The sequence below is a fragment of the Colletes gigas genome, unplaced genomic scaffold (assembly GCF_013123115.1).
Source record: "Colletes gigas isolate AHSC1104 unplaced genomic scaffold, ASM1312311v1 Colletes_gigas_Sc00007, whole genome shotgun sequence".
Lineage (NCBI taxonomy): Eukaryota > Metazoa > Arthropoda > Insecta > Hymenoptera > Colletidae > Colletes > Colletes gigas.
The window spans coordinates 162,837-189,831 of NW_025106636.1; the positions used below are offsets into that span (position 1 = coordinate 162,837).

At 33.9% G+C, this 26,995-nt stretch overlaps 2 protein-coding genes and 1 long non-coding RNA gene across 7 annotated transcripts; 1 reads left to right on the top strand and 2 right to left on the bottom strand.

Annotated features, from left to right (window-relative positions):
- The first annotated feature begins 161 nt into the window (after positions 1-161).
- Positions 162-6,295, top strand: LOC122396646 (alsin). 2 transcript variants are annotated; one of them, XM_043395234.1, is made up of 14 exons: positions 162-728; positions 896-2,179; positions 2,296-2,862; positions 2,946-3,315; positions 3,406-3,607; positions 3,789-3,969; positions 4,057-4,223; positions 4,321-4,430; positions 4,511-4,722; positions 4,793-5,323; positions 5,406-5,582; positions 5,651-5,819; positions 5,883-6,065; positions 6,140-6,295. In XM_043395234.1, exons 1-14 carry the CDS (start codon positions 388-390, stop codon positions 6,194-6,196), a joined length of 4,551 nt encoding a protein of 1,516 aa, XP_043251169.1. In that variant the 5' UTR covers positions 162-387; the 3' UTR covers positions 6,197-6,295. The 2 variants fall into 2 exon arrangements, with proteins under 2 accessions (XP_043251169.1, XP_043251170.1); XM_043395235.1 differs by having other exon boundaries at positions 2,572-2,862.
- Positions 6,296-14,794: 8,499 nt separating this feature from the next.
- LOC122396354 lies at positions 14,795-16,341 on the bottom strand. Its single transcript, XR_006259033.1, has 3 exons — positions 16,282-16,341; positions 15,533-15,661; positions 14,795-15,434 (listed from the first exon to the last, which is right to left on the bottom strand). It is a non-coding gene; the product is annotated as an uncharacterized LOC122396354 (long non-coding RNA).
- A 3,048-nt stretch (positions 16,342-19,389) lies between these two features.
- Positions 19,390-26,038, bottom strand: LOC122396201 (histone-lysine N-methyltransferase SETD1). Of its 4 annotated transcripts, none has more exons than XM_043394390.1 (10): positions 25,417-26,038; positions 23,079-24,838; positions 22,729-23,004; positions 22,340-22,654; positions 21,992-22,267; positions 21,277-21,911; positions 20,557-21,202; positions 20,243-20,464; positions 19,892-20,149; positions 19,390-19,765 (listed from the first exon to the last, which is right to left on the bottom strand). In XM_043394390.1, the coding sequence occupies exons 2-10, from the start codon at positions 24,807-24,809 to the stop codon at positions 19,592-19,594; spliced, it is 4,533 nt and encodes a 1,510-aa protein (XP_043250325.1). In that variant the 5' UTR covers positions 24,810-24,838; positions 25,417-26,038; the 3' UTR covers positions 19,390-19,591. The 4 variants fall into 4 exon arrangements, with proteins under 4 accessions (XP_043250325.1, XP_043250327.1, XP_043250324.1 ...); XM_043394392.1 differs by having other exon boundaries at positions 22,019-22,267; positions 23,079-24,841; XM_043394389.1 differs by having other exon boundaries at positions 23,079-24,841.
- Positions 26,039-26,995: the final 957 nt, after the last annotated feature.

Sequence of the window (26,995 nt, forward strand, 5' to 3'; positions counted from 1 at the left end):
AAATTTGTACCTTTAAGTTGAATCGACAATAGCTTCTTGTCGTTGTGTTTGACATTGTGCTTAAAAGTGAAAACACGTTTACTTGTGTATATAGTTTGGCAAAAAAAAAAATCATGACAGCTGATACGGGCAATAGCATCGAAGAGGAGATATATATTAATCATTAGTTCATGATAGTGTCGACGAAGAACCAGTTGGGACTGTAATAAGGAAATTATTTGTTTCATCATGTCAGTATGTAAATTCCCTCGGATATTTTTACAAGAAAGATCATTGAACGAAATTCAATTGCAAATCACATGACGAAAGTGTTATCAGCTAGAACCACTTTCTCATGAAATACCTGTAGGTTATGCGAATTAATTTATCTAACATATATCTCACAAAATGGAGAAATATATGCATTTATGGAAGGGTGTTGATAAATTGTCATACACCTTTGGTGACAAACCCAATGGCATTATTTGCAAATTGGTTACCATTAAGGATCATATTTTCGTAGCAACTACCTCTAATAATTTATATCATGGAGAGGTATTGTTTCCAGAGGATAGTCCTTCGTCGTTAGTTTTAAAAAGAGCTCAATTCGATGTGGTCGACATAGCATCCAACTCGGAGCATTTATTTATTGTAGATAATAATGGACATGTCTTGAAAATAAATCCTCAGGATATGAGTGTAGAACATACAATTATACTAAAAGAGGAAATTACATGTTGTAGTCACGGGTAGGTTTATAATTACTGCATTTATGTTAATGTTTAATTCTGGTACAGTCATACTCCGATTTATGTTTTCTCAACTTACGTAGACATTTGTTCAAATTTGTGTTCACGTGTTTCATTTTATATATTTTATAACTTTTTATTTAATATATCAAATTGTATGTTTACAGATATAAACAAGAGAACAAAATTCTTAAAGTAAAATCTGTAGCTGCCAACGATTATGGAATGCTGTTTGTAACAGAAAATGGACAGCTTTGGGCCAGTGGAAATCAATCGCAAATAGATATCTATAGTTTAGAGCCTAAGAAAGTTCAATTTTTTGAAGGCAGAACTGTGTTCGCTGTTGCATGTGGTTCTAATTTTAATGTAGTCGCCGTAAGAAAAGCAACAAAGAATATAAATGACGATACTGACAGCGAACAAGAGTTAGAGGAAGAAGTCTTTGATAATTCGTGCCCTCAATGTCTCAATGCAGTATTAGGACTTCATGTACAGCAATTCAGCGAAGATCATTCGACCACTTCCATTAGTTCTTTATCGATTAGTAGTAAAGAGCATGATGTTTTGCCTGCAAAAGTTGTTAAGCAAGAGCAAACTTCTAAGATAAGTGGAAACGAAGAAGCGTGTACTAATCCTACAGATTCTGATAAAGAGGAAAAGAAAAATGTTATTTTTCTAAATACGGAAGCTGCAAAACAGTTCGTAAGTAAGCAATTATCGTGGGTCTCGTCTTATGGGAGTGTTAAGGAAGAGGTAGCCTTGGAAAATATTGAGAAACCAACTGAACTGATCAAGCAAAATGTATCCAATGTAGCCAATTTTGTGTATGAGGGGGTAAAGAATGTGGGGGGTAAAGTTGTTACATTATCAAGACATATAAGCGGAAGCTCGGATACTAATGATTTCAAAGAGGATAATAGCGAAGATTTGGATGAAGAAGAGGAGGAATGGCTGAAACCTACTGCCACTAGTGGCATGACATTGAGTTTACGTTGCGAGGAATTTCCATGGTCGTCGAGTACTAGCTGTTCCGAGCACGAATTATCTCAGCAAGGTGTAAATGAAAGAATCAATGCATTAACGCGAACTGGCAGCAATATCTTATCTACCGAACTATGGACATGGGGTGATATCAAATATGGGCAGTTAGGAACAGGAGATATTATTGTACGCTTACGTCCTACTCTGGTATTAAAGCTCACTAATACCGGACTTCGAAAAGTTTCTTGCGGTGCATTTCATATACTTGCCTTAACATTAGATGGAAGGGTCTTTGCTTGGGGAAGAAATAATCATAAGCAGGTAACGTTGGAACCCAAGGAGTATGAAAGCGCGCCTCAATGGTTTACCACAAAATTGGCTCAAAATGAGAGGGCTAAAGATATGGCAGCTGGTAGTTTTCATAGTTTAATCATGATGCATCATGGTCTATATTTTATTGGGAAGTCTAGGTAAATAATTCAGTTATAAAATTCAATATTATTGTTTGGTTTCTTATTTATGGAATACGTAAATAAGAAATTAAACAATGATACTTATTGACAGAAACTGTTTATTATGGTTTTAGTAAAATTGGAGAAATGTACCATCTCGACATTGAAACAAGCAACGAATGCAGTTTGCAGCATATTTTTAGTTCTGGCGAATACAGTTGTTGTTCTGTGATAAACGAAACCGAAATAAACATTTCTGAAAATTTAGTAAGCGATCAAATATTCTTGGAAGAGATGCTGATCGTTTATAAACATTTAATCAAACCATTCCGAAAAAAGGGTGGTGCTATGCAAGAATCAAATGTTTACGAAACGTTATGCCAATGTTATACAGAATTATTGAGTTTCAGTGTATTGAACGTAATTAGTTTATGGGACTATTTCAATCACATTGGCGAATCGTACGAAGTGACGGTTGTTGCTAACGTTGAGGAGTATATCACTGTGTATAAATATTATTTAAACGCAATATGCGATATCATTTCTCTGAGTGGATTTACGTATATTGCAAAAATAATTGAAGTGCCCCGAATTATCACGAGTTTATTTCCAAACAAATTAAAAAGTAATGACACTAAGAAAGTTAGTAATGAATTTATTATTGCTACGGCGTTGCAGGATCCGTTGCGTAAGTTGGACAGGTAAATATTTGTAAATGTAAACCTTGTATATCCGATTACTATTTCCTTGTTTATGGAATAACAAAAATTACGTATTTATATAGATATAAAAGTATAATTTTGAATTTGATAAAGTGCAATGGTACAAGAATGGGCGTAGAACGATTGCAAGAAGCCCTGGTAAAATGGGAACAGATATGCAACGTACAGGAGAAGCGACAGAAAGAGGCTGTAACTACAAAGTTATTTTGGGAAAGTTCTGGAAAAATAGGAGAATTGTTGAGATCTCCTAACAGAAGATTTATAAGAGAATCGCGAATGCATCCTATATCGATACTTCATTCTGGAAGGTTTTCTACTCATTGGTTTATTTTGTTAACCGATATATTTATTCATGTTACTGGAACTATCCATACAGTTCACCCACTTCAAACCTTATGGGTAGAGGTTTTATCAGATTCTGAAACAGTACAAGTATGTTAAATAAAATCATATATATCGATTAAACCAATATACGTCTATAAGCAAGCTCGTAATATAATTTCTTATACATTTATGTTTCAGAATGCTATATCAATAATAGCGCCGGAAGATACGTTTGTATTGTACACTCCAACAGCTTCTGAGCGTAACGAATGGTTACATGCTTTGCAAAATGCTATTAAATGTAGCCTACAAAGAATTATTGGACACGTATCACCAATAGTACGTCTTAGCTCCTTTACTTTCACAAAGCACAGTGTTTTCAAAGATGCGAAGTATACCGGTTCGTAAGTCATTGATGACATTACTGTGTAATTTCCTGGATAGAATAATGTGTTATGGAAAATAAATATAATAAAATATCTATGAGAGTGTATGCTTTCAAATTCAATTTTTTTTATAACAAAATTTTTCGTGTCTATATGTATAAGAAAAATCATTTATGTTAGTTTGAATATATATAGGACGATGGTTGAATGGTAAGCCACACGGTTCTGGAAAATTGGAATGGTGCGATGGTCGTACATATATAGGACAGTTTCGCAAAGGTACTATTCATGGAAATGGTAAAATGGAAATTCCATCGCAGGGAGTGTACGAAGGACAATGGAAAGATGGCCAACAAAATGGCTATGGAACAATGAAGTTAGTATTTTAATTGAACATAAAAATTTAAATTATTAAACTATATACTATAGAGTGGTATTAAACATGAAATCTAATATATTTCAGATATAACAATGGAGACTTTTACGAGGGATATTTCAAAGATGGATTGCCACATGGTCATGGTATTAAGAAAGAAGGTCATTTCATGTCATCTGTAGCATCTGTTTATATCGGGGAATGGGCAGCAGGTGTGAAACAAGGTTACGGAATTATGGATGATATTATGACAGGTATAGTTACGCGATATCACTTAAAGTAAATCGTACTTATACATTTTTATCACAATACGATTAAAAACCTATTAAATTGAATAATATATTATCGTAGGTGAAAAATATTTGGGATCTTGGAATAACGGCATGAAACATGGTTGTGGCTTAATTGTAACTTTAGATGGTATTTACTATGAAGGGGTTTTCATGCAAGATGTTTTAACGGTAGACGATTAAACATTTTCCAGATTTTTGTAATAAAAATTAAAAAAAATTAATCTTGTATATATTGCGTTTAAATAAAGGGTCACGGTGTTATGGTGTTTGAGGATGGTACCCACTATGAGGGTGAATTTAAATCAGCTGGTATTTTTTACGGGAAAGGAACGTTAGTGTTTCCAAGCGGCGATCGATTAGAAGGCAATATGAATGGAGTATGGAACGAGGGAGTAAAAGTTATTGCAACTCTACACATGAATAAAGCAAATGGAAATGTACAATTTAATCCGAAGCCAACGTAAGTAATTTATTGATTAAAAATTGTTTGCATATGTATTTAGAAAAGGAGACTATTAATTTTGTTACAGATCTTTTGGGAAGCTTTGTGTATCGCCGGATCAAAAATGGAAAGCCATATTTAGACATTGTTATCAGCAACTTGGTGTGCCTGAACCAGGTTCAAAAAGTGCTAGTACGAACGACAAGTTTCTAGAAACACAACGCGCATGGCAAAACGTTGCCAGCATAATAACAAAGTCTAGACAAAAGGCATTACCACAAAAGAATCTTTCGAATACTTTGACCAATGACGAGTTGGATAAAATTCCTTGTTACGGGAAAGAGAAACTCAACGTTGAAAGTTATAACCTACTTCATAAATATTTAATGCAAGCTTTCGAAAACGCGCATCATCCATTAGGCTGCTTTTTAACAGAGATTGTAGTTGTGTACACAGGCACTTACGGCGGTGTTAGAGTTCATCCTTTGCTACTCAGTCACGCAGTGTCTGAACTTCATAGTATTATCTCAAGAATGTATGAAATACTTATTTTATTGTTTCCGGAATTACCACGATCTGAGACAGAGTATGTATTGGAAGCAGAAAATGAAGAAGAATGGTATGCTCGGATCTCGATCAATTACTTGTTCATATCTATGTATATCATTGTAATAATATGCTTCTTAAAATCACATTGTTAGCCAAACTATAAGCGCTTCGGGGATACTCTACCCAATATTACTACCTCGTGTATATTCGACGCTGTTTGTACTATATGCTTTACATGATAAGAAGGAAGACGATGCTTATTGGGAACGATTAATGAAATGGAACAAGCAACCCGATATAACGTTAATGAATTTTCTGGGTATCGATCAGTAAGCAGTTTTGCTAATAAAAACAGAAATTTTTATGTTCGTATATAAACTAATTAGCGATGTTGTAGAAAATTCTGGAAAAATAAAGATTTAATCGATTTAAATGAAAATGGATTGCAGTACCAAAAGGAATCGCATTTTAACGACGCGATAGAAATGTTGCAACAGTTGAAAACCACGTTTTCTCCATTAGAGAAATTGTTGGTCGTTAGAAATACGTTTGAACAAATGACGCAAGTAAGCCTTTATTATTTATTTTCTTATCTTCTTATTACATTGCTACAATCTTGTTTATATCAGACAGTTAAAAAACAATTGGGTTCAGCATACGTATGGACAATGGACGAGCTATTTCCAGGTTTTTGTTTCGTTGTCGTACGCGCCCGCGTGTTGCAACTAGGCAGCGAAATACATTTTATAGAAGACTTCATGGAACCTCATTTGCAAAACGGAGAACTTGGAATTATGTTCACCACACTTAAGGTCAGATACTTCCATTTTACCAAAAGAAAAGATGTAAAGATCAAAATATTGAACAGTATTGTCTTTTTTTCTAGGCGTGTTACTATCAAATATTGCAAGAGAAAATCAACATTGATTTGGCGGACGATTGAAAGTTAATAGTATTGTATAGTTTGTAAATAAGTAAAACTATTATGAGCGAAAGAACAAATTCTACTAGCTCTTATTCTAATAAATTTTAAAAACACATTCAGGATGTCACAAAAATGTACTTCGGAATATTTAATTAAAAGTAGTATACAATTTTGGCTTTACAGTTTCCTTTCTCATTTTTATTTAAAGCTACGTTCTCTCGCTATATTTTTATTCTATCCGTTAAAATATATCAAATATACATATACACATATGCTCATTCATAGGATTAATAAAAAAAAAAATTTCGTTTTTTTCAATAGTGAAAACATGATCAGGGGGTCTTAAAACGTGTATTTCCGTGTAAATCTTTTTTTCATTATAGACTTAGCTTATACATACATACGTAAGTACCCATATGTATACCTCGAAACGTAAATTGTATACAAATCCAAAAAAATTTAATAGATCTATCGTTCGTGCATTTGCGGTATTTAAAAATTGCTTGAGACACAGTATAAATTTGAATGCATTATTAGGCTACCCTTATCCACAGATTGAAATGGCCAATTTATTCAATGGTACTCCATTTTACAATATAGCTAATAATTTTAAAACACGGTACGACATGGAAAGTTATATAAATACAATTCTCGAATATTCTCCAAGCCTATGGAGGGTGTTTTTTACACTTTTATCGACAGTAACGCCTTTGTTTGTGTCATATCTTCAAAATGAAATCGATCCCCGTAAGAAACAAACACCAAAGTCCGACCAAACTACAGACGATAATAATACAGAATATTTTAGTGCAGACGAAGATACCTTCGAATCTAATAGCCAGACTATTCACGGCGTAAAAACCATGAACACAATGTATAGAACCTAATTTATATAAATTGAATAGTCATTTTTCCTTTTTCTATGCATCATTACTACTTATTATCGAAAATTATTGTCATTATTCATTAAAATAATTTGTAAATGCAATAAGAAACGAGTACATTGTCATGCTGTATATATTTATCATTTCTAACCTTATTTAAACTTTAGTAATGTCGCACATTTTTTCAATTGATTTTAAAATCGAAAAAATCGATACTATTTTTTCAGGCGCGTTTTATTATTAGAAAATGTTATACTACATAATAAAAACAATCTTAATAAACAATATACCGAAAGAATGTACATGGCTGAAACACAGATACGGAAGACCATGTATAAAAACGGTACGTTTAGAGAGATGACCAATCTTATTGCTTATTGAAAAATGATTGTATATCAAAATTTGTGAATAAAATAGTTATAAATCCTTTTCAAATATTGTGTTTTTCTTCGAACTGTTAATTTAATTCCTTTACGAAAGAAAAAGCTTATAATCGGAGGCAATTCATATAAATTATCAACAAAAATTTCATATTTATTTGTATATCCGGATAACGGGTGGAAATATTTGTTAATAGATTCAAATCTCTAAATTAAACGTAAACGGAAGTTCGTTTATGAATAAATTTGGTCGTAATTTAATGCATCGAAATCGACAATAGTGACGACGAATTTCCTTAGCGTTTAACGGAATGGTGGAGAAACAAACATATCCTACCGCACGAGCCACATGTTACGCCAGGTCAGCACTTCATAAAGAACGTGAACGGGAGCTTTTCCTTCTTGCTCTTGAACTTTTTCTGAATTTTTTCTGGAAGTAGAGCTCATGAATACCTAGAAAAAAGTATTAGACAACATTTCATTTTGATTTCGATTAAAAATCAAATTTAAATTGTTTTAAATTCGCAGCCATTAGCTCGGTGTTACCCATAATGAAGAAGTTGTTCTTCAAAGGTAACACCGATTACCAGGTCTCACCACGAGGAGGTTGCTGCGAGTGGAGACCCAAAGTGAGATCGATGGAACAAAGTTCGATCGACCTTCCTTTTTACACACTTAGAAACTAGATTACGCAAAAAAAAAAAAAGATGCCAAGTAATTACTTTTTCTAAAACAAAGGAGGAAGGTAAATTGTGGGAGACGCGACACGACGAAACGCGACACAATACTGCGCAGTGCAGTAGGAACATGAGGTGCGACACGTACCGAATAGCGGGTCAAAAGGGGCAGCTCGTTACCTCTTAGCAAGTCCAATTGAAGGGGAGGAGAATCGACGCACCAGACACGGGTTCCCCATTTCTCCAACGCGTCCTGCTGGGAGCCCGTAGGACCCAACCCGGGACGTCTTACACAGGAGAGAGATCCTGAGTCGGGGCTACCGCAGACAGGAACAGGTCCCCTCTACGGCCGATGACTCTTTCCCTAGAATTGTCTCACCAGAGGACGGCAACCGACCCTTCGAACCATCTAAACGGCCGATCACTTGCTTTTTACATCAAAGCAGCGGTGACCGGAGCTAGAAACGGGGAAACGAGACTGGAAAATAAGCTATTAATTAATTCATTACTTGGCAATCTACGCATTAAATAAAATAATATACAATGTAAATTGAAAATTAACGTCGTAGGTGGAATTAATGAGATTAAAACGGGAATTGAAATAAACATAGGAATGAGATAAAAGGAAAAAGAAATATTCGACGTTAATTTTTACATTCGCGCCGCGCCTTAAAATTAATCGGCTTACGTTTACGATACGGCCGACGTCATCTATTGATCTCCTCCTCCTCCTAGAAATTGATCTGGTAAAAAACTAAAATAAAAATTAATAGTTATACATGAAAAACAAAAATATAACCTAGATAAATAATGAAAAACAAATTGTATGGAATAATGAATTGGAACAACCCAACGAAGTAAGATAAGGAAAAACGAATTATTAGAAAAAAAACAAACCAACGATGTACACGGTGAATAATAGAGTAATTTTGAAGAGAACAACCCAACGAAGTAAAATAAAGAATGTAACAATGAGAAAAAGAAGAAACCAACGATGTGCAAGATGGAAGATAAAATAGAATCATTTGGAAAATAACAAACCAACGATGTAATACAGATAAAAGCTGAAAGAAAAATAAATGTATTAATTAACGAGACGAACACCCCAAATATTACATCACCTATATATATATAAATGAAAAAAACAATATTGGGATTAGTTATATTAATATAATTATATGTATACCAATCGGTGATCCTTCCTAGTCAGCATCGCAGAATCAGAGAATCTGAAACAGAAAGAAAAACGCGTGACAGTACCCCCGGCGGTTCCAGGAGTACTGAAAAGAGTCGGTCAGTTGTGCCCGCTTTTATGCAGTCAAGCCAAAGAATCAACGAGCCAATCAGCAGCCAGTCAGCAGTCTTCCGGCTTCAAGAAGTTCTATAAAAACCGTGCCCCCTGGCGGGCCCGCGGCAGATATCCCTCAACCACCAAGCAAGACGGACCGTATCGAGATGAAGAATTTAATCGAAGATTTCCATTCAATCAAAATCGAAGATGGCGGCCAAGAAGATGGTTCACGAGCAGCGGCCAAGGGACAAACCGGTCTTTTTAAAGACCAAGAAAATCTCATATTTGGGAACAACACCAAAACTGAACACCAAAACTGAACAAGTTTTATATTTAACAACTCAGAGACACTTTACATCTCTGTTTTGTAACAAGTTTTATATTTAACAATTCAGAGGCACTTTACATATCTGTTTTGTAACAACTTTTATATTTAACAATACACAGACACTTTACATCTCTGTTTTGTAACAACTTTTATATTTAACAACTCAGAGACACTTTACATCTCTGTTTTGTAACCACTTTTATATTTAACAACTCAGAGACACTTTACATCTCTGTTATGGCACAAGTTATGCAATAAAACTGAACATGGTATATTTGCCTATATGTATAGGAAGGAAATTCGTCGTTAGTATTGTCGCCCGTCAATGCACTTAATTATGCAAGATCAGTATACTATCTAATTTTATTTTTTATTATACCGGTTTGTAATATCGTAAAGATCAATGCAAAAACATTATGCACAGCTCTTGTATTTCTTTGATTTATCCAAGTAGTCAAAGTATAATATTTAACAAACTATTGATTCAAATAAAACAACGAAAGACACAAAATTTGTGTAAGTACCTGTTACATGCAACCTATGTATAAATGCATAATAACTAATATTGATATACGCATAACGAACTTAGTTTGTGATATGAAACATTAAGAAAAGTGTAAATTAATAAATAGGTTTCAAAATGGGTATTCCAGGTTTAACAACTTTCATAAACAATCGTTCAGATCGTTATTTGGAATATTTCGAGCTACGTGATAGGTATTTAGTTATTTAGGTGTCAAATATATATTTCGTACAAGTGCAATTGTGTTTTTGTCGGTGATTACGATAAATACGCTCAACGAGTATCGGATTTTTTTGACGATTTGTTAAAATTATTCGAAGCTGTTAATGCTATAGCTACTGTAGCAAGGATATTGAATTGTCCTCTATTGAGTTATGATTCAGATTTTTATGTGTTTGAGACATTGCACATACCATTTGATACATTGGACAATTACACGGTGAAAAGTTCAACTGGAAATGGTTACACGAAACGTTGTAAAATTTATAAAGTTGAACACTTATTAAATTCTTATAGAGGTTTAAGTCAATCTACACTGCCATTAGCTGCAATATTACTAGGCAATGATTATGTAAAACGTGGTACATTTAGAAACTTCATTCGTTATTTAAAGTTACGACGAATAACAAGAAAAAGGTAAAGTAATCGACAGTATTGTATAGAAGCAACTTTACAATGGTTGAGCGGATTTTACATCTAGGACAAAGCAGTCATTGGAATACTATGTAGATCACCTAACACCGTAAGACAAAAAATGGCTATACAAATGCATCTACAGAAATACTTGTTTACATCCATTGGGGTTTTTACAGGAATATGCAGCTCGTACCACAACACATTCCATAAACAGAATTTTTTAATTTGATGGAGATGTTAATAGTCTAATGTACATAGAAGAAACTGATAAAAATGGAGATTTTGAATCATCCGAAGAAGAAGAAAAAGAGGAAGAAAACGAAGTTGAAATATTAGACATGCTTAAAGGGGTCAGAATCTACTACCAATAATGCACTACTAGCTAATGTACCTAATTTGTTTGTAGATGAATTTCTTATGGGCAATTATCCTGCATATATTATGGACTTGTTGGTTCGACGTTTATATATTTGTTCTGTACAAATAGAGGATTATTCCTATCCATTGAGCAATGTAATAAGTTTAAAAATTATTAGAGTTATATATGCATTTCTGCAATCAGGAACGAATAGATGGAGAGGTTTTATGAAATACATGATGAGAGACTGTAATAAAAAGCTTAAATGTTACGAACCAGAAGGCACTGACACTAAATTTTCTTCCCCATTACTGTCCCTATCTAATCTTAGAGAAGTACCATTAACGAGTCCAGGATTAAAAAATAATGTACAAACATGCGTCATTGAATTTTCATTACCATTTGAATCTAAATTCAAGTTATATAGACACAAATATATAAGCAAAGCCCATATTGAATGAAAAATTGACGCGTAAATACACGTTTCAAGACCCCCTGATCATGTTTGACATAAAACAATACTTTGGAAATAAATCGTTTGAATATAGTTTATCAAGTAAGACTTTCGAAATTATTTTCAAACGATTTATTTTCTAATTGTTCTACTATTTCAAATAATAATTTTTTGATCTTATAGCAAAGAACGTTTACTTAATATCAATTCAATAAATTCAATTTGTATTTGTATATTTTTCGCCTATAAAGGCAAAAATATACCATGTTCAGTTTTATTACATAAGTTGTTCCAAAACAGAGATGTAAAAAGTCTCTGAGTTGTTAAATATAAAAGTTGTTCCAAAACAGAGATGTAAAAAGTCTCTGGGTTGTTAAATAGAAAAGTTGTTCCAAAACAGAGATGTAAAAAGTCTCTGAGTTGTTAAATAGAAAAGTTGTTCAGTTTAGTGGTTCCCACAAATGAGATTTTCTTGGTCTTTAAAAAGACCGGTTTTGTCCTTTGGCCGCTGCTCGTGAACCATCATCTTTGGCCATCTTCGATTTTGATTGAATGGAAATCTTCGATTAAATTCTTCATCTCGATACGGTCCGTCTTGCTTGGTGGTTGGGAGATAACTCCCCGATGAACGCCTCAGGGGGCTCTTATATCCTAGGAGCACGGACCCTCACGAGTGACCGAGCGACATCTGTGCAATTTTGATACACGAATTGTTAACGAATTGTCCCCCAACATAAAATTAAAGAATCATTATTTCGATAATGAAATACTTATAGGAATATATAAAGCATTTCTACATATTCTCCGTCGAAACACGCGTTGTTTGCAACTTGAAACATTAAGATCCTTCAATCCGTTCAGAAGTTATAATGTTTTAACCATACGCATGAAATTTCGAGCGAACATTTCTGCATCTTTAAAATATTATAACTTTTGAACGGATTGAAGGATCTTAATGTTTCAAGTTGCAAACAACGCGTATTTTGATGGAGAATATGTAGAAATTGAATATTGAACAACTCAGAGACTGATCATCTTTGTTATGGAACAACTTTTATATTTAACAATTCACAGTCACTTTACATCTCTGTTTTGTAACAACTTTTATATTTAACAATTCACAGTCACTTTACATCTCTGTTTTGTAACCACTTTTATATTTAACAACTCAGAGATACTTTACATCTCTGTTATGGCACAAGTTATGCAATAATACTGAACACGGTATATTTGCCTATATGTATAGGAAGGAAATTCGTCGTTAGTATTGTCGCCCGTCAATGCACTTAATTATGCAAGATCAGTATACTATCTAATTTTATTTAATCAAAACTAATGGTACTACATTGCACTTTATCAAATCGTCAAAAAAATCCGATACTCGTTGAGCGTATTTATCGTAATCACCGACAAAAACACAATTGCACTTGTACGAAATATATATTTGACAGCTAAATAACTTAATACGTATCACGTAGCTCGAAATATTCCAAATAACGATCTGAACGATTGTTTATGAAAGTTGTTAAACCTGGAATACCCATTTTGAAACCTATTTATTACTTTACACTTTTCTTAATGTTTCATATCACAAACTAAGTTCGTTATGCGTATATCAATATTAGTTATTATGCATTTATACATAGGTTGCATGTAACAGGTACTTTCACAAATTTTGTGTCATTCGTTGTTTTATTTGAATCAAAAGTTTGTTAAATATTATACTTTGACTACTTGGATAAATCAAAGAAATACAAGAGCTGTGCATAATGTTTTTGCATTGATCTTTACGATATTACAAACCGGTATAATAAAAAATAAAATTAGATAGTATACTGATCTTGCATAATTAAGTGCATTGACGGGCGACAATACTAACGACGAATTTCCTTCCTATACATATAGGCAAATATACCATGTTCAGTATTATTGCATAACTTGTGCCATAACAGAGATGTAAAGTGTCTCTGAGTTGTTAAATATAAAAGTGGTTACAAAACAGAGATGTAAAGTGACTGTGAATTGTTAAATATAAAAGTGGTTACAAAACAGAGATGTAAAGTGTCTGTGAATTGTTAAATATAAAAGTTGTTCCATAACAAAGATGTTCAGTCTCTGAGTTGTTCAATATTCAATTTCTACATATTCTCCATCAAAATACGCGTTGTTTGCAACTTGAAACATTAAGATCCTTCAATCCGTTCAAAAGTTATAATATTTTAAAGATGCAGAAATGTTCGCTCGAAATTTCATGCGTATGGTTAAAACATTATAACTTCTGAACGGATTGAAGGATGTTAATGTTTCAAGTTGCAAACAACGCGTGTTTCGACGGAGAATATGTAGAAATGCTTTATATATTCCTATAAGTATTTCATTATCGAAATAATGATTCTTTAATTTTATGTTGGGGGACAATTCGTTAACAATTGGTGTATCAAAATTGCACAGATGTCGCTCGGTCACTCGTGAGGGTCAGTGCTCCTAGGATATAAGAGCCCCCTGAGGCGTTCATCGGGGAGTTATCTCCCAACCACCAAGCAAGACGGACCGTTTCGAGATGAAGAATTTAATTGAAGATTTCCATTCAATCAAAATCGAAGATGGCCAAAGATGATGGTTCACGAGCAGCGGCCAAAGGACAAAACCGGTCTTTTTAAAGACCAAGAAAATCTCATTTGTGGGAACCACTAAACTGAACAACTTTTCTATTTAACAACTCAGAGACTTTTTACATCTCTGTTTTGGTACAACTTTTCTATTTAACAACTCAGAGACTTTTTACATCTCTGTTTTGGAACAACTTATGTAATAAAACTGAACATGGTATATTTTTGCCTATATAGGCGAAAAATATGCAAATACAAATTGAATTTATTGAATTGATATTATGTAAACGTTCTTTGCTATAAGATCAAAAAATTATTATTTGAAATAGTAGAACAATTAGAAAATAAATCGTTTGAAAATAATTTCGAAAGTCTTACTTGATAAACTATATTCAAACGATTTATTTCCAAAGTATTGTTTTATGTCAAACATGATCAGGGGGTCTTGAAACGTGTATTTACGCGTCAATTTTTCATTCAATATGGGCTTTGCTTATATATTTGTGTCTATATAACTTGAATTTAAATTCAAATGGTAATGAAAAATCAATGACGCATGTTTGTACATTATTTTTTAATCCTGGACTCGTTAATGGTACTTCTCTAAGATTAGATAGGGACAGTAATGGGGAAGAAAATTTAGTGTCAGTGCCTTCTGGTTCGTAACATTTAAGCTTTTTATTACAGTCTCTCATCATGTATTTCATAAAACCTCTCCATCTATTCGTTCCTGATTGCAGAAATGCATATATAACTCTAATAATTTTTAAACTTATTACATTGCTCAATGGATAGGAATAATCCTCTATTTGTACAGGACAAATATATAAATGTCGAACCAACAAATCCATAAAATATGCAGGATAATTGCCCATAAGAAATTCATCTACAAACAAATTAGGTACATTAGCTAGTGCATTATTGGTAGCAGATTCTGACCCCTTTAAGCATGTCTAATATTTCAACTTCGTCTTCTTCCTCTTCTTCTTCTTCTTCTTCGGATGATTCAAAGTCTCCATTTTTATCAGTTTCTTCTATGTACATTAGACTATTAACATCTTCATCAAATTAAAAAATTCTGTTTATGGAATGTGTTGTGGCACGAGCTGCATATTCCTGTGAAAACCCCAATGGAAGTAACCAAGTATTTCTGTAGATGCATTTGTATAGCCATTTATATTAATTTCTATTATGCTTAATATTTATTGTCTTACGGTTTTAGGTGATCTACATAGTATTCCAATGACTGCTCTGTCCAAGGTGTAAAATCCGCTCAACCATTGTAAAGTTGCTTGTATACAATACTGTCGATTACTATACCTTTTTCTTGTTATTCGTCGTAACTTTAAATAACGAAAGAAGTTTCTAAATGTACCACGTTTTACATAATCATTGCCTAGTAATATTGCAGCTAATGGCAGTGTAGATTGACTTAAACCTCTATAAGAATTTAATAAGTGTTCAACTTTATAAATTTTACAACGTTTCGTGTAACCATTTCCAGTTGAACTTTTCACCGTGTAATTGTCCAATGTATCAAATGGTATGTGCAATGTCTCAAACACATAAAAATCTGAATCATAACTCAATAGAGGACAATTCAATATCCTTGCTACAGTAGCTATAGCATTAACAGCTTCGAATAACTTTAACAAATCGTCAAAAAAATCCGATACTCGTTGAGCGTATTTATCGTAATCACCGACAAAAACACAATTGCACTTGTACGAAATATATATTTGACAGCTAAATAACTAAATACCTATCACGTAGCTCGAAATATTCCAAATAACGATCTGAACGATTGTTTATGAAAGTTGTTAAACCTGGAATACCCATTTTGAAACCTATTTATTAATTTACACTTTTCTTAATGTTTCATATCACAAACTAAGTTCGTTATGCGTATATCAATATTAGTTATTATGCATTTATACATAGGTTGCATGTAACAGGTACTTACACAAATTTTGTGTCTTTCGTTGTTTTATTTGAATCAATAGTTTGTTAAATATTATACTTTGACTACTTGGATAAATCAAAGAAATACAAGAGCTGTGCATAATGTTTTTGCATTGATCTTTACGATATTACAAACCGGTATAATAAAAAATAAAATTAGATAGTATACTGATCTTGCATAATTAAGTGCATTGACGGGCGACAATACTAACGACGAATTTCCTTCCTATACATATAGGCAAATATACCATGTTCAGTTTTATTGCATAACTTGTGCCATAACAGAGATGTAAAGTGTCTCTGAGTTGTTAAATATAAAAGTGGTTACAAAACAGAGATGTAAAGTGTCTCTGAGTTGTTAAATATAAAAGTTGTTACAAAACAGAGATGTAAAGTGTCTGTGTATTGTTAAATATAAAAGTTGTTACAAAACAGATATGTAAAGTGTCTCTGAATTGTTAAATATAAAACTTGTTACAAAACAGAGATGTAAAGTGTCTCTGAGTTGTTAAATATAAAACTTGTTCAGTTTTGGTGTTCAGTTTTGGTGTTGTTCCCAAATATGAGATTTTCTTGGTCTTTAAAAAGACCGGTTTGTCCCTTGGCCGCTGCTCGTGAACCATCTTCTTGGCCGCCATCTTCGATTTTGATTGAATGGAAATCTTCGATTAAATTCTTCATTTCGATACGGTCCGTCTTGCTTGGTGGTTGAGGGATATCTGCCGCGGGCCCGCCAGGGGGCACGGTTTTTATAGAACTTCTTGAAGCCGGAAGACTGCTGACTGGCTGCTGATTGGCTCGTTGATTCTTTGGCTTGACTGCATAAAAGCGGGCACAACTGACCGACTCTTTTCAGTACTCCTGGAACCGCCGGGGGTACTGTCACGCGTTTTTCTTTCTGTTTCAGATTCTCTGATTCTGCGATGCTGACTAGGAAGGATCACCGATTGGTATACATATAATTATATTAATATAACTAATCCCAATATTGTTTTTTTCATTTATATATATATATAGGTGATGTAATATTTGGGGTGTTCGTCTCGTTAATTAATACATTTATTTTTCTTTCAGCTTTTATCTGTATTACATCGTTGGTTTGTTATTTTCCAAATGATTCTATTTTATCTTCCATCTTGCACATCGTTGGTTTCTTCTTTTTCTCATTGTTACATTCTTTATTTTACTTCGTTGGGTTGTTCTCTTCAAAATTACTCTATTATTCACCGTGTACATCGTTGGTTTGTTTTTTTTCTAATAATTCGTTTTTCCTTATCTTACTTCGTTGGGTTGTTCCAATTCATTATTCCATACAATTTGTTTTTCATTATTTATCTAGGTTATAATTTTTGTTTTTCATGTATAACTATTAATTTTTATTTTAGTTTTTTACCAGATCAATTTCTAGGAGGAGGAGGAGATCAATAGATGACGTCGGCCGTATCGTAAACGTAAGCCGATTAATTTTAAGGCGCGGCGCGAATGTAAAAATTAACGTCGAATATTTCTTTTTCCTTTTATCTCATTCCTATGTTTATTTCAATTCCCGTTTTAATCTCATTAATTCCACCTACGACGTTAATTTTCAATTTACATTGTATATTATTTTATTTAATGCGTAGATTGCCAAGTAATGAATTAATTAATAGCTTATTTTCCAGTCTCGTTTCCCCGTTTCTAGCTCCGGTCACCGCTGCTTTGATGTAAAAAGCAAGTGATCGGCCGTTTAGATGGTTCGAAGGGTCGGTTGCCGTCCTCTGGTGAGACAATTCTAGGGAAAGAGTCATCGGCCGTAGAGGGGACCTGTTCCTGTCTGCGGTAGCCCCGACTCAGGATCTCTCTCCTGTGTAAGACGTCCCGGGTTGGGTCCTACGGGCTCCCAGCAGGACGCGTTGAGAGAAATGGGGAACCCGTGTCTGGTGCGTCGATTCTCCTCCCCTTCAATTGGACTTGCTAAGAGGTAACGAGCTGCCCCTTTTGACCCGCTATTCGGTACGTGTCGCACCTCATGTTCCTACTGCACTGCGCAGTATTGTGTCGCGTTTCGTCGTGTCGCGTCTCCCACAATTTACCTTCCTCCTTTGTTTTAGAAAAAGTAATTACTTGGCATCTGCGTAATCTAGTTTCTAAGTGTGTAAAAAGGAAGGTCGATCGAACTTTGTTCCATCGATCTCACTTTGGGTCTCCACTCGCAGCAACCTCCTCGTGGTGAGACCTGGTAATCGGTGTTACCTTTGAAGAACAACTTCTTCATTATGGGTAACACCGAGCTAATGGCTGCGAATTTAAAACAATTTAAATTTGATTTTTAATCGAAATCAAAATGAAATGTTGTCTAATACTTTTTTCTAGGTATTCATGAGCTCTACTTCCAGAAAAAATTCAGAAAAAGTTCAAGAGCAAGAAGGAAAAGCTCCCGTTCACGTTCTTTATGAAGTGCTGACCTGGCGTAACATGTGGCTAGTGCGGTAGGATATGTTTGTTTCTCCACCATTCCGTTAAACGCTAAGGAAATTCGTCGTTACTAGTGTCGACGTTAATTATACCAAATCTGACCATACCGACCACCACAATACTAAAATTTATAAAATAATATTGCTAGTATAATGAGAGTCGGGCAAATTTTATTTACGAATAGCAAATATAAATTTTAGATTTATTAGTTAACCTGTTTTTACACATTTCTTCGCTTGCCTGGATATTGATTTAAATAAGCCGTGAATGGATTCAAATTTAGAAATAAAACGTAAAGGGAAATTAATTTACGAATAAATTACAAATTTTTATTAATTATTTACGAATAAAATTTGGCAAACTTTGAGTATAACGTAACGTAACTTACAAGAGTTTCATTTTCAGTGAATGTATCTCATTTTACAAGTAAGCATAATACATTTGCTATATAGAATTTAGTGCAAAACATTCCTGTATGTATAAATTGTACGTAAATAATTTGATTAGAGAAGTAAAATTTTCTTGGACGCTATCATATCGATTGACATAATTTCTATCTTTCAACAAATTATTTTATTTTTAACAGAAACATAATATGAGAATAAAATCTTAAGTTATACAAAAACAATTGTAAATTATAAATATAAGGGTTGCCGGAATTATTTAGATACTTTGTATATTGTTGTAATGGGAAGGATGTTAGATAAAGAAAGGAGCACATATTAACATAATTTAGCATTTTCCATTGCATTTTATAAAATGTTTACATGGGGAAATATTTACAAAAATATGAGAAGGGTATGATGAAGTGTAGAAGACAGGAAAAAAGGATGAACAATATATTTTTTATGAACGCTTCAATTCAGGGTACCCCGACATTGAGGAGCTCCACATAGGCAAGGAATTTTGTCATCCTCCAATGGAAATTTATAATCATACGTAATTTCCTCGTTAACTCCTATTGGTTGTTTACTATAGATTACAATTTTCTTTTGGCTTTCGATCGTAATTACTTTTGCATAACAATTTGGCTGAAAAAATAGGAGAAAGAATGAATCGTTTTACTAAAATAACATTACGTATGTCTATTTACTTGAAACCCGAATAGGTAAAAATGGAGTAACGCTGAAAGATATAAATTTTATTATAATACTCACATTGCAGCTATGATTAATAAATCGTGCTAAATTGCCACACTTGGTTGCATCAATAATTGTATCTAAATCAATACGGAAAAGATAAGAACTACCGATACCGGTAGCTTCGTATTGAGATTCTCTTAAATCAGCAACAACTGGCCTAACCATTTGGCCAACATATTCAATGACCATTTCGTCGGCTGCAATTGGTTCCATAGCAAATAAACCCCAATCGTGAATACCAGATTTAGCAAATTTCAACTGTTTTTTTCTGAACTGTAAGGATAAAAGAACAAGATAAAATATTTATAAGCGTATACTTAAATATATTGCAGTATTGGCGAGTGAATGAAATAATTTAAATCTTACTTTCAATTGATTGAATTTAAGAAGATCGCTGTCAGTGTCAATACCGAAAGCTGTTAATAATCGACGTTGATTACTTCGGGCTTCGCGAGACAGAGCTTGCATTTTACCAGTTAACGCTTTAGAATTGTTTTTGGGACCATTTATTGTTCCATCACCTCCGGCATAAGGACCATTACTATCTTCGACATCGTTACTGCGTTGTATACTTTGCGCGTAATGATGCTATAAGAAACAGTTCGAAACGAAAATATACAATATATCCATTGAGAATGTATAATTAAAAAAGAATTTAGTTAACGTAAAGAATATTATACCTTGTGTTTAGCTTTTTCTCGTACATCAACTTTATAATATCCTTCTGTTCTTGCACTTCCACTGGTGTGTAATCTAAGTTCATCCCTTTTTCTTCGTTTCGCAGGGCTTGGAATATCCGTGGCAGGGTGATCGACCCAATGCGTATCGTTTAGCCAATAACCTTGGCTATCATCCGCTAATAAAGCTTCGTAACTTCGTCTTAAATATTCCACGTCTTCTGCGTCTATACCTCTAGTTAAAAATTCGTACAAAATAGCCATTTCTGACATAAGATCACGTTCTTTGTACGTGACCGTTGGTTCTTGAACAACTTGTTGAGAGTATTTTTCATAAACGAATTCATTTTGAATATTTTCCTTCTCCCCTTCATGATTTTGATGACTATGTATTTTCGTGTATTTATTATATTTCCGCTTTTCTACTTTGTGGGTCTTATCTTTGCTCTTTGCCAATTTTATAATTTTCGAAGATTTAATTTTCACGGGTTTTATTTGTGCCGGCGGCGCGCGAACTACAAATTCTGTTATTTCTGGTTGCGATGGCGGTAATGAATAAGAATGTTCCATGTAAACTTGCGAAGCTTGCGAACCGGGCGAGCTCGGACTTTGTTGACCATTTAATCGAAGATCAGCTTCAGCTTGGTACCTAATAAATGCAAAATAATTAAAGTAACTTCCTGTACCTTTTACATAATTACAAGATAATATGATTTTACAAACCTTAATCTTCTGATTTCTAAGCTCTCCTCCTCGGAATCGGTAGTAGGTATTTCGCTAAACATTTCAATCTTTTCCGATTCTTTCAATATGGGCTCGTCGTTGATGTACTTGGCAGACATAGTTTGCAGAGCTCTGATAATATTTGGTTGTAAAGGTCCCGGACTCCTATGTCTTATAATATTATCTTGTCCAGCCAATGTTATTAAAGCTTCTGCTGCAGAATTCTCCATTTTTTGCATGTCACGAGGCTCTTGTTTTACCGGTACTACCGAAGCAAACGTACTCTTTACATCACTTTCTGTTTCGTCCTGCACATTTTTCACTTTCACGTCTACACTAATTGTTCTAGGTTTTTCAAAATGTTCATCATTGACAGAATTTTTGTTTGCCTTTCCAACGTCTTCTTTGTCACTCTCGTATCTTAGCGGAGACGACACAGAATTAGCTTCATTTTCGAATTGCGAAAATTCATTTGAATTCACGTCTTTTATTTTAATATTCGGTATTGGCGTTTCTCTACCAGTTGGAGTTGGACAATCTAGCGACCTTTGTATCGCAAGTTCCGTTAAAATATCGGGATCTTCGCTATTGCAAGCCAAGGGACGTTGATCCGACATACGACTGTCCGTGTCTTGCTAAAAATAAAAGATTATTTTTATGTATTGCATACGGTATATTAATGGAAGAAGATATTCGGAATGAATCTAATGTATACCTCGTCTTCAAAATTGCCAGAACATACTTCTTCGTCGGAACTATCGTTCGAACTGCTGGAAGATTCGATGCAACTCATCTCGTCGCTACTGCTATCGTTTGACGATGACGATGAAGACGACGAAGAAATACTTGGAAGAGAAGTGATCGGCCTTTTAACCTTTTGTACCGATGTTAAGTCAAGGTCGCTATCGCTTTCTATGATCTCAGTGTCGCCATGATCAGACTGACGGCTATCTTCGTCTTGCGGCAATGGGCTAGGAGCTTTATTTTTGCGCTACAATATAAATTATTAACGTACGTTGATAAAAATATTAGGAAAAATAATGGTACATCGTAGAAAAATTACCCTGAAAGAAGGCATCTTTGGCATACTAGCTCTAATTCCCAAACCAAATCCATCGTAATTAAATCCAAGCGGAGTTGTCTGCTCCAAAAGCAGTGATATTCCTTGAGGTTTCGAGCCTTCCTCTTTATTACCGTTATTATTAACAATGGTATTATATCCTCCTTGATTTTGACTTTTCTCAGATTTCTTTTCGTCCCACCAAACTTCAAACAGTTTGAACGCAGTATTCTCAATCATTTTCTTATTAAAGTCCTTTTTCAAAATTTGCTTTAATTCATTTACAACTCTGTTCAATACTCCGTTAATAGTAGGACCCTAAATTTTTAACAGTTATTCGATAACTCCGATGTAGCATTTATACATGTATCTAAAAACAGAAACGTATATACCTGTGGATTATCTTTCGTAATATTGTGATTAGCCATGGCGTGAAGTCGCGATTGAAAAGATGGATAATAATTAGCCCCTTGATGATTTCCTACTGCTCCGGAAAATGATGTAGTATTAGGTTGGTAATGACTCTGTAAGTATGTTGTTCCGTAAGGATATGGATATTGTGCTGGTCGTGGCCAATGGTACATATCACTGTTGGGATAATGGGTTAGATGTCCAGGATAACCAGCTCCTGGATATAACTGACTCGTAGGTTCCGTTTGAGCTATAACCTGTGCATTTTATTTGTAAAACACACTTCATACTTGTAATAATATGAAATTAGAATTCTTATTAATATAATCACCTCCTCGATTTTCTCATCTCCTGAACTTAACGGACTTAATGACATTCTATCATCGTCGGGCGGAGGCGGAGGCGGTGGCTCTTTTGGTGGTTCTGGTTCAATATCGTCCGGTGCAGGGCTATAACTTCCCAATAACGCTTCGTCTTCGCTCGAACTTATGACGCTACCTAATTCTTCGTCAACGGAAAACTGATTGAGGCTATTCTCATGTATTTTCCAACGTTCCTTATTCCTCTCCCTCATTTTCTCGAAGCACGATTTGTACGTTTCATGAGACAGAAAAGGACTCGGTGGTTCCGAAAGCATTTCGTTGTCTGCATTCGCAGACTTTTTTTCATCCTCGGAATCGCTACCAAACTGCAAGAACGGCGGTGCCATTCCTCCGGCTTTATCTTTCAATAACATAGCAATTCTTGTATCCAAGTCTAACGTTTTACGCGTCTCTATCGGCGAATCGCCCGACGAGATTTTTGTAATGCTTTGATTCTCCTTCTCTTTTTCTTTTTTAGGTGTGTGATGCATTTTTACATTAGAAGCCTTCGTAATCGGAATTATGTTAGAATTAGGATTATCTATGTTAGTTCCGTGTTGTACAGGCCACATAGAGGACGATGCGTAACCTGTTGACCCTGTATTGTTCCCCCACCATATACTTGAATTCTGTTGAATCGAGAGATTTTGCGTTACATTTTGGGGCATATTTGCTAAATAATTATTCGGTGGTTGATGATGATAGCTGCTATAATAAAAATCATAATTTGTGGCTGGAGTAGAATTTTGAGAATAATTGTTAGAATAATTTAATTCACTGGGCGCAGTACCATAGCCTAAATCGCTTCCAGTACTGCCACTAGGAGTAGGGTAATCTCTATATTTGCTGTATCTTGAGTTTTCTACGTACGTATCTCTCGATTTCTCTATATTCGACACCATTTTTTTATTACTTCTGAAATCGTCCCGTTCTTCGGTAATAATTTTTTCAATCGGTGTTTGTTTCTCTTGATCATTTTCAGATTTAATCTCCTTTTCGATTTTCTTCTCTGCCTTCTTTTCTACGGTCAATTCATCATAGATCTTTTTACACTCTTCACCGAATGCGTCGAGGAACACTCTTAAGACTTTGCCCATCACAGACGTATTGTTTAATTTTTCTACGCATGCTTTTGAAGCTTTCGTACTTTCAAATACAACTCTCGCGATACCGAGATGTTTGTTGGTTAAAGGATGATAATAAACGATAAGTTCTTCTACAACTCCAAATTTTTGAACCATATCCGTTAAAAAAGTTTTATCTATATTATCATTTAAATGACAAAACGTTACTTCGAGCGGTGGTGGTTCGCCGCAATAATTAGAGTCAATTTTGAATCTAGGTACAGGCAAGTCAAGTTGTTCCAAACGAGTCCAAATTCTTGTTAACTGCGATCTGGGATCTCGTGGTTGAACTTCAGGATAAGTCGGATCTCCTGGGACCATTCCATCGTATCTGTATAACTTTGTTGCACCTTTGACTAAAAACGGATCAACTAGCAGCTTGTAATTTCTTGGTTTCTGAGACGTTTGTACAGCAGCTGTGTCTTTCTGTATGTGTGTTGCATGGGTGTGGCTATGTTTCGACGATTGATTTGAGTTCTGAGATGCGCTTTGTAAATTTCCATGTGAATGACGATGACGATGCGAATGCGCATGTGAGTGTCCATGTCCATGCCCATGTCTCTCCATTCCGTTCATTGCCTCCAAGCATCATCCATTCATGTAAACTGCTATAACAGATATAAATAAAATTCAGTGATAAGATAATCTTACCATTATAAAATGTATTTCATTGTATAAATGTTTTATTTTAATATACCTTGTATTAAATGAGTCATGGTAACGTATTACAATTAATATTAAAATACCTGTACATTATTTACATAAGACACTGATTTCAAAATATGAAATAAAACTAAAGAAATGTCTACATCCAACATTAATGACACGCTTAAAGCAGTACAAGAAAAATTAATTACATTTTTCAATATCAAAAATTTTGTCGGTTGTCTCCTCATTTTGGAAAACTAATTAAAATTAATACAAATTGATTGCATTATTATGTACAAGTTGATCTGTAATTATAATATATAATTCTAATACATAGAGTAAAGAAACTATAAAACAGTTTTAAAATAAATGTTAGAAACAAACAAATTAACAAAAGGTAACGGAACAAATCCATAGAGGTCTTTTAACAGAAAATATACAAAACCTATACCATATCGATGCAAAGAATATTTTCTGTTATAAAAAAAAATGTGATATATAATAAAAAAAAAACCTGTTTTCATTTTTAACTTACATCCAGTTTGTTCTTCTTGTCCAAATAAGTTGGTTTGTTTGTTAATGCAAGAAATTCATGTTTTAACGAAACATAACCTCAAACATTTCAGAGTTTTCAGGTTGAACTTTTATTCGAAAAAACGAAGCAGTAACCATTTCTTGAAAAGAATTCCTTGTAACATGTTCTTTATATTAATTATTTTGTATAAACTCCGATAAAGTAGAAGTTTTTCTTATGGAAAACACAGCCTTTAAGTATTTATACAAAACGTTCCGGTTTTTTCAAAAATCTGTAATTTTTCAATTTATTCCTATAATATTATATTCACTATATGGACGTCATTCGCATATCAGCCTTGTAACTTGATTCCATTTTATTCTTCGTTGAAAATATAGAGGTTTATTTGCTATTAACTCTCGGACACACCAGCGCAAAACTACCTGAATGTTTGACTGCCAGCACAACGCACTGCGCCCTGAATTTCCTAATACTTATCGAGTATTAATTACTAGTATAAACAACGGTACGCCAAGAAATTAATTTAGTGAAACTTATTTCACTTTAGCTTAGTACGTAGAATGTGGTGACTGAATTTTAACAACTTCATAGCTTTGATAAAATACACGAACACATTCGGATGACGCCATCCTTGTTATAAAGACCATGACGGTTCTTTTGACCATTTTACCAAACAAATTCTACGAACATTTTGAACGAAGACAGATAGTTTTTTTATCCGCGATACGAAACGCATAATATTTTTTCGAAATATTGTTATCCTAAAATGCGCCAAAGAAAAGTCCAATTAGGCGGCTGAACCAAGTATGCCTTTAACATGTTTTTTTCGTTTTCTGATCTGTCCTGACTCACAAATTTCGATAGCGTCGAAATAATAGTTGAACGTTGCATCTTCTGCTGGCATTCTCTATATTTACCAATAGTCTGCAAAGGTAATTAATGTCTAACGGCGGTATCGCAAAATAATTGCTGAATATGTTACTCGTACAACGAGTAATATTTAATCCATGCATTGGTCGGCTTCGATCTAAGAGAATTTTCAGACACTCCGTTGTCAAATCAACTTTCTGCCTTTAAAGAAAATAGCGCGTCAATGTGCGCATACATATAGCGATAAACAAAACTATTAACGAATTGCATTCATTTAAATAAAATTCATAACAATACAATAATTATGCTGATATATACTTTATTTTAATATAACATTTTATACATATTCGTTTACATATTTATTACTACAGAACTTGCTCTTTAAATCTCGATTAAAGTATCAGTTAAAATTTATTTTCCTTTTAGAAACTCTTCTATTTTTATCTATAATAATTTATATCAAGATATTGCGTATGATAATGACTATAAAGTGTAGTAGTTGCTATAACGTACATCGTATGGATCAAATACATATATAAAGTGTTGCAAGTTGTTTTTTGGCCATTTTAAAGATTTTTATTTGCTAGAAGACTTGGAAATACTGAAATCAAACAGGCGTACTATTGTTGCGAAAATGTTCCAGTTACAAGCGCATATTTGTAAATAGAATCAAAATAGCTTGGAATATTTGTTCTACAAACGTATTTGT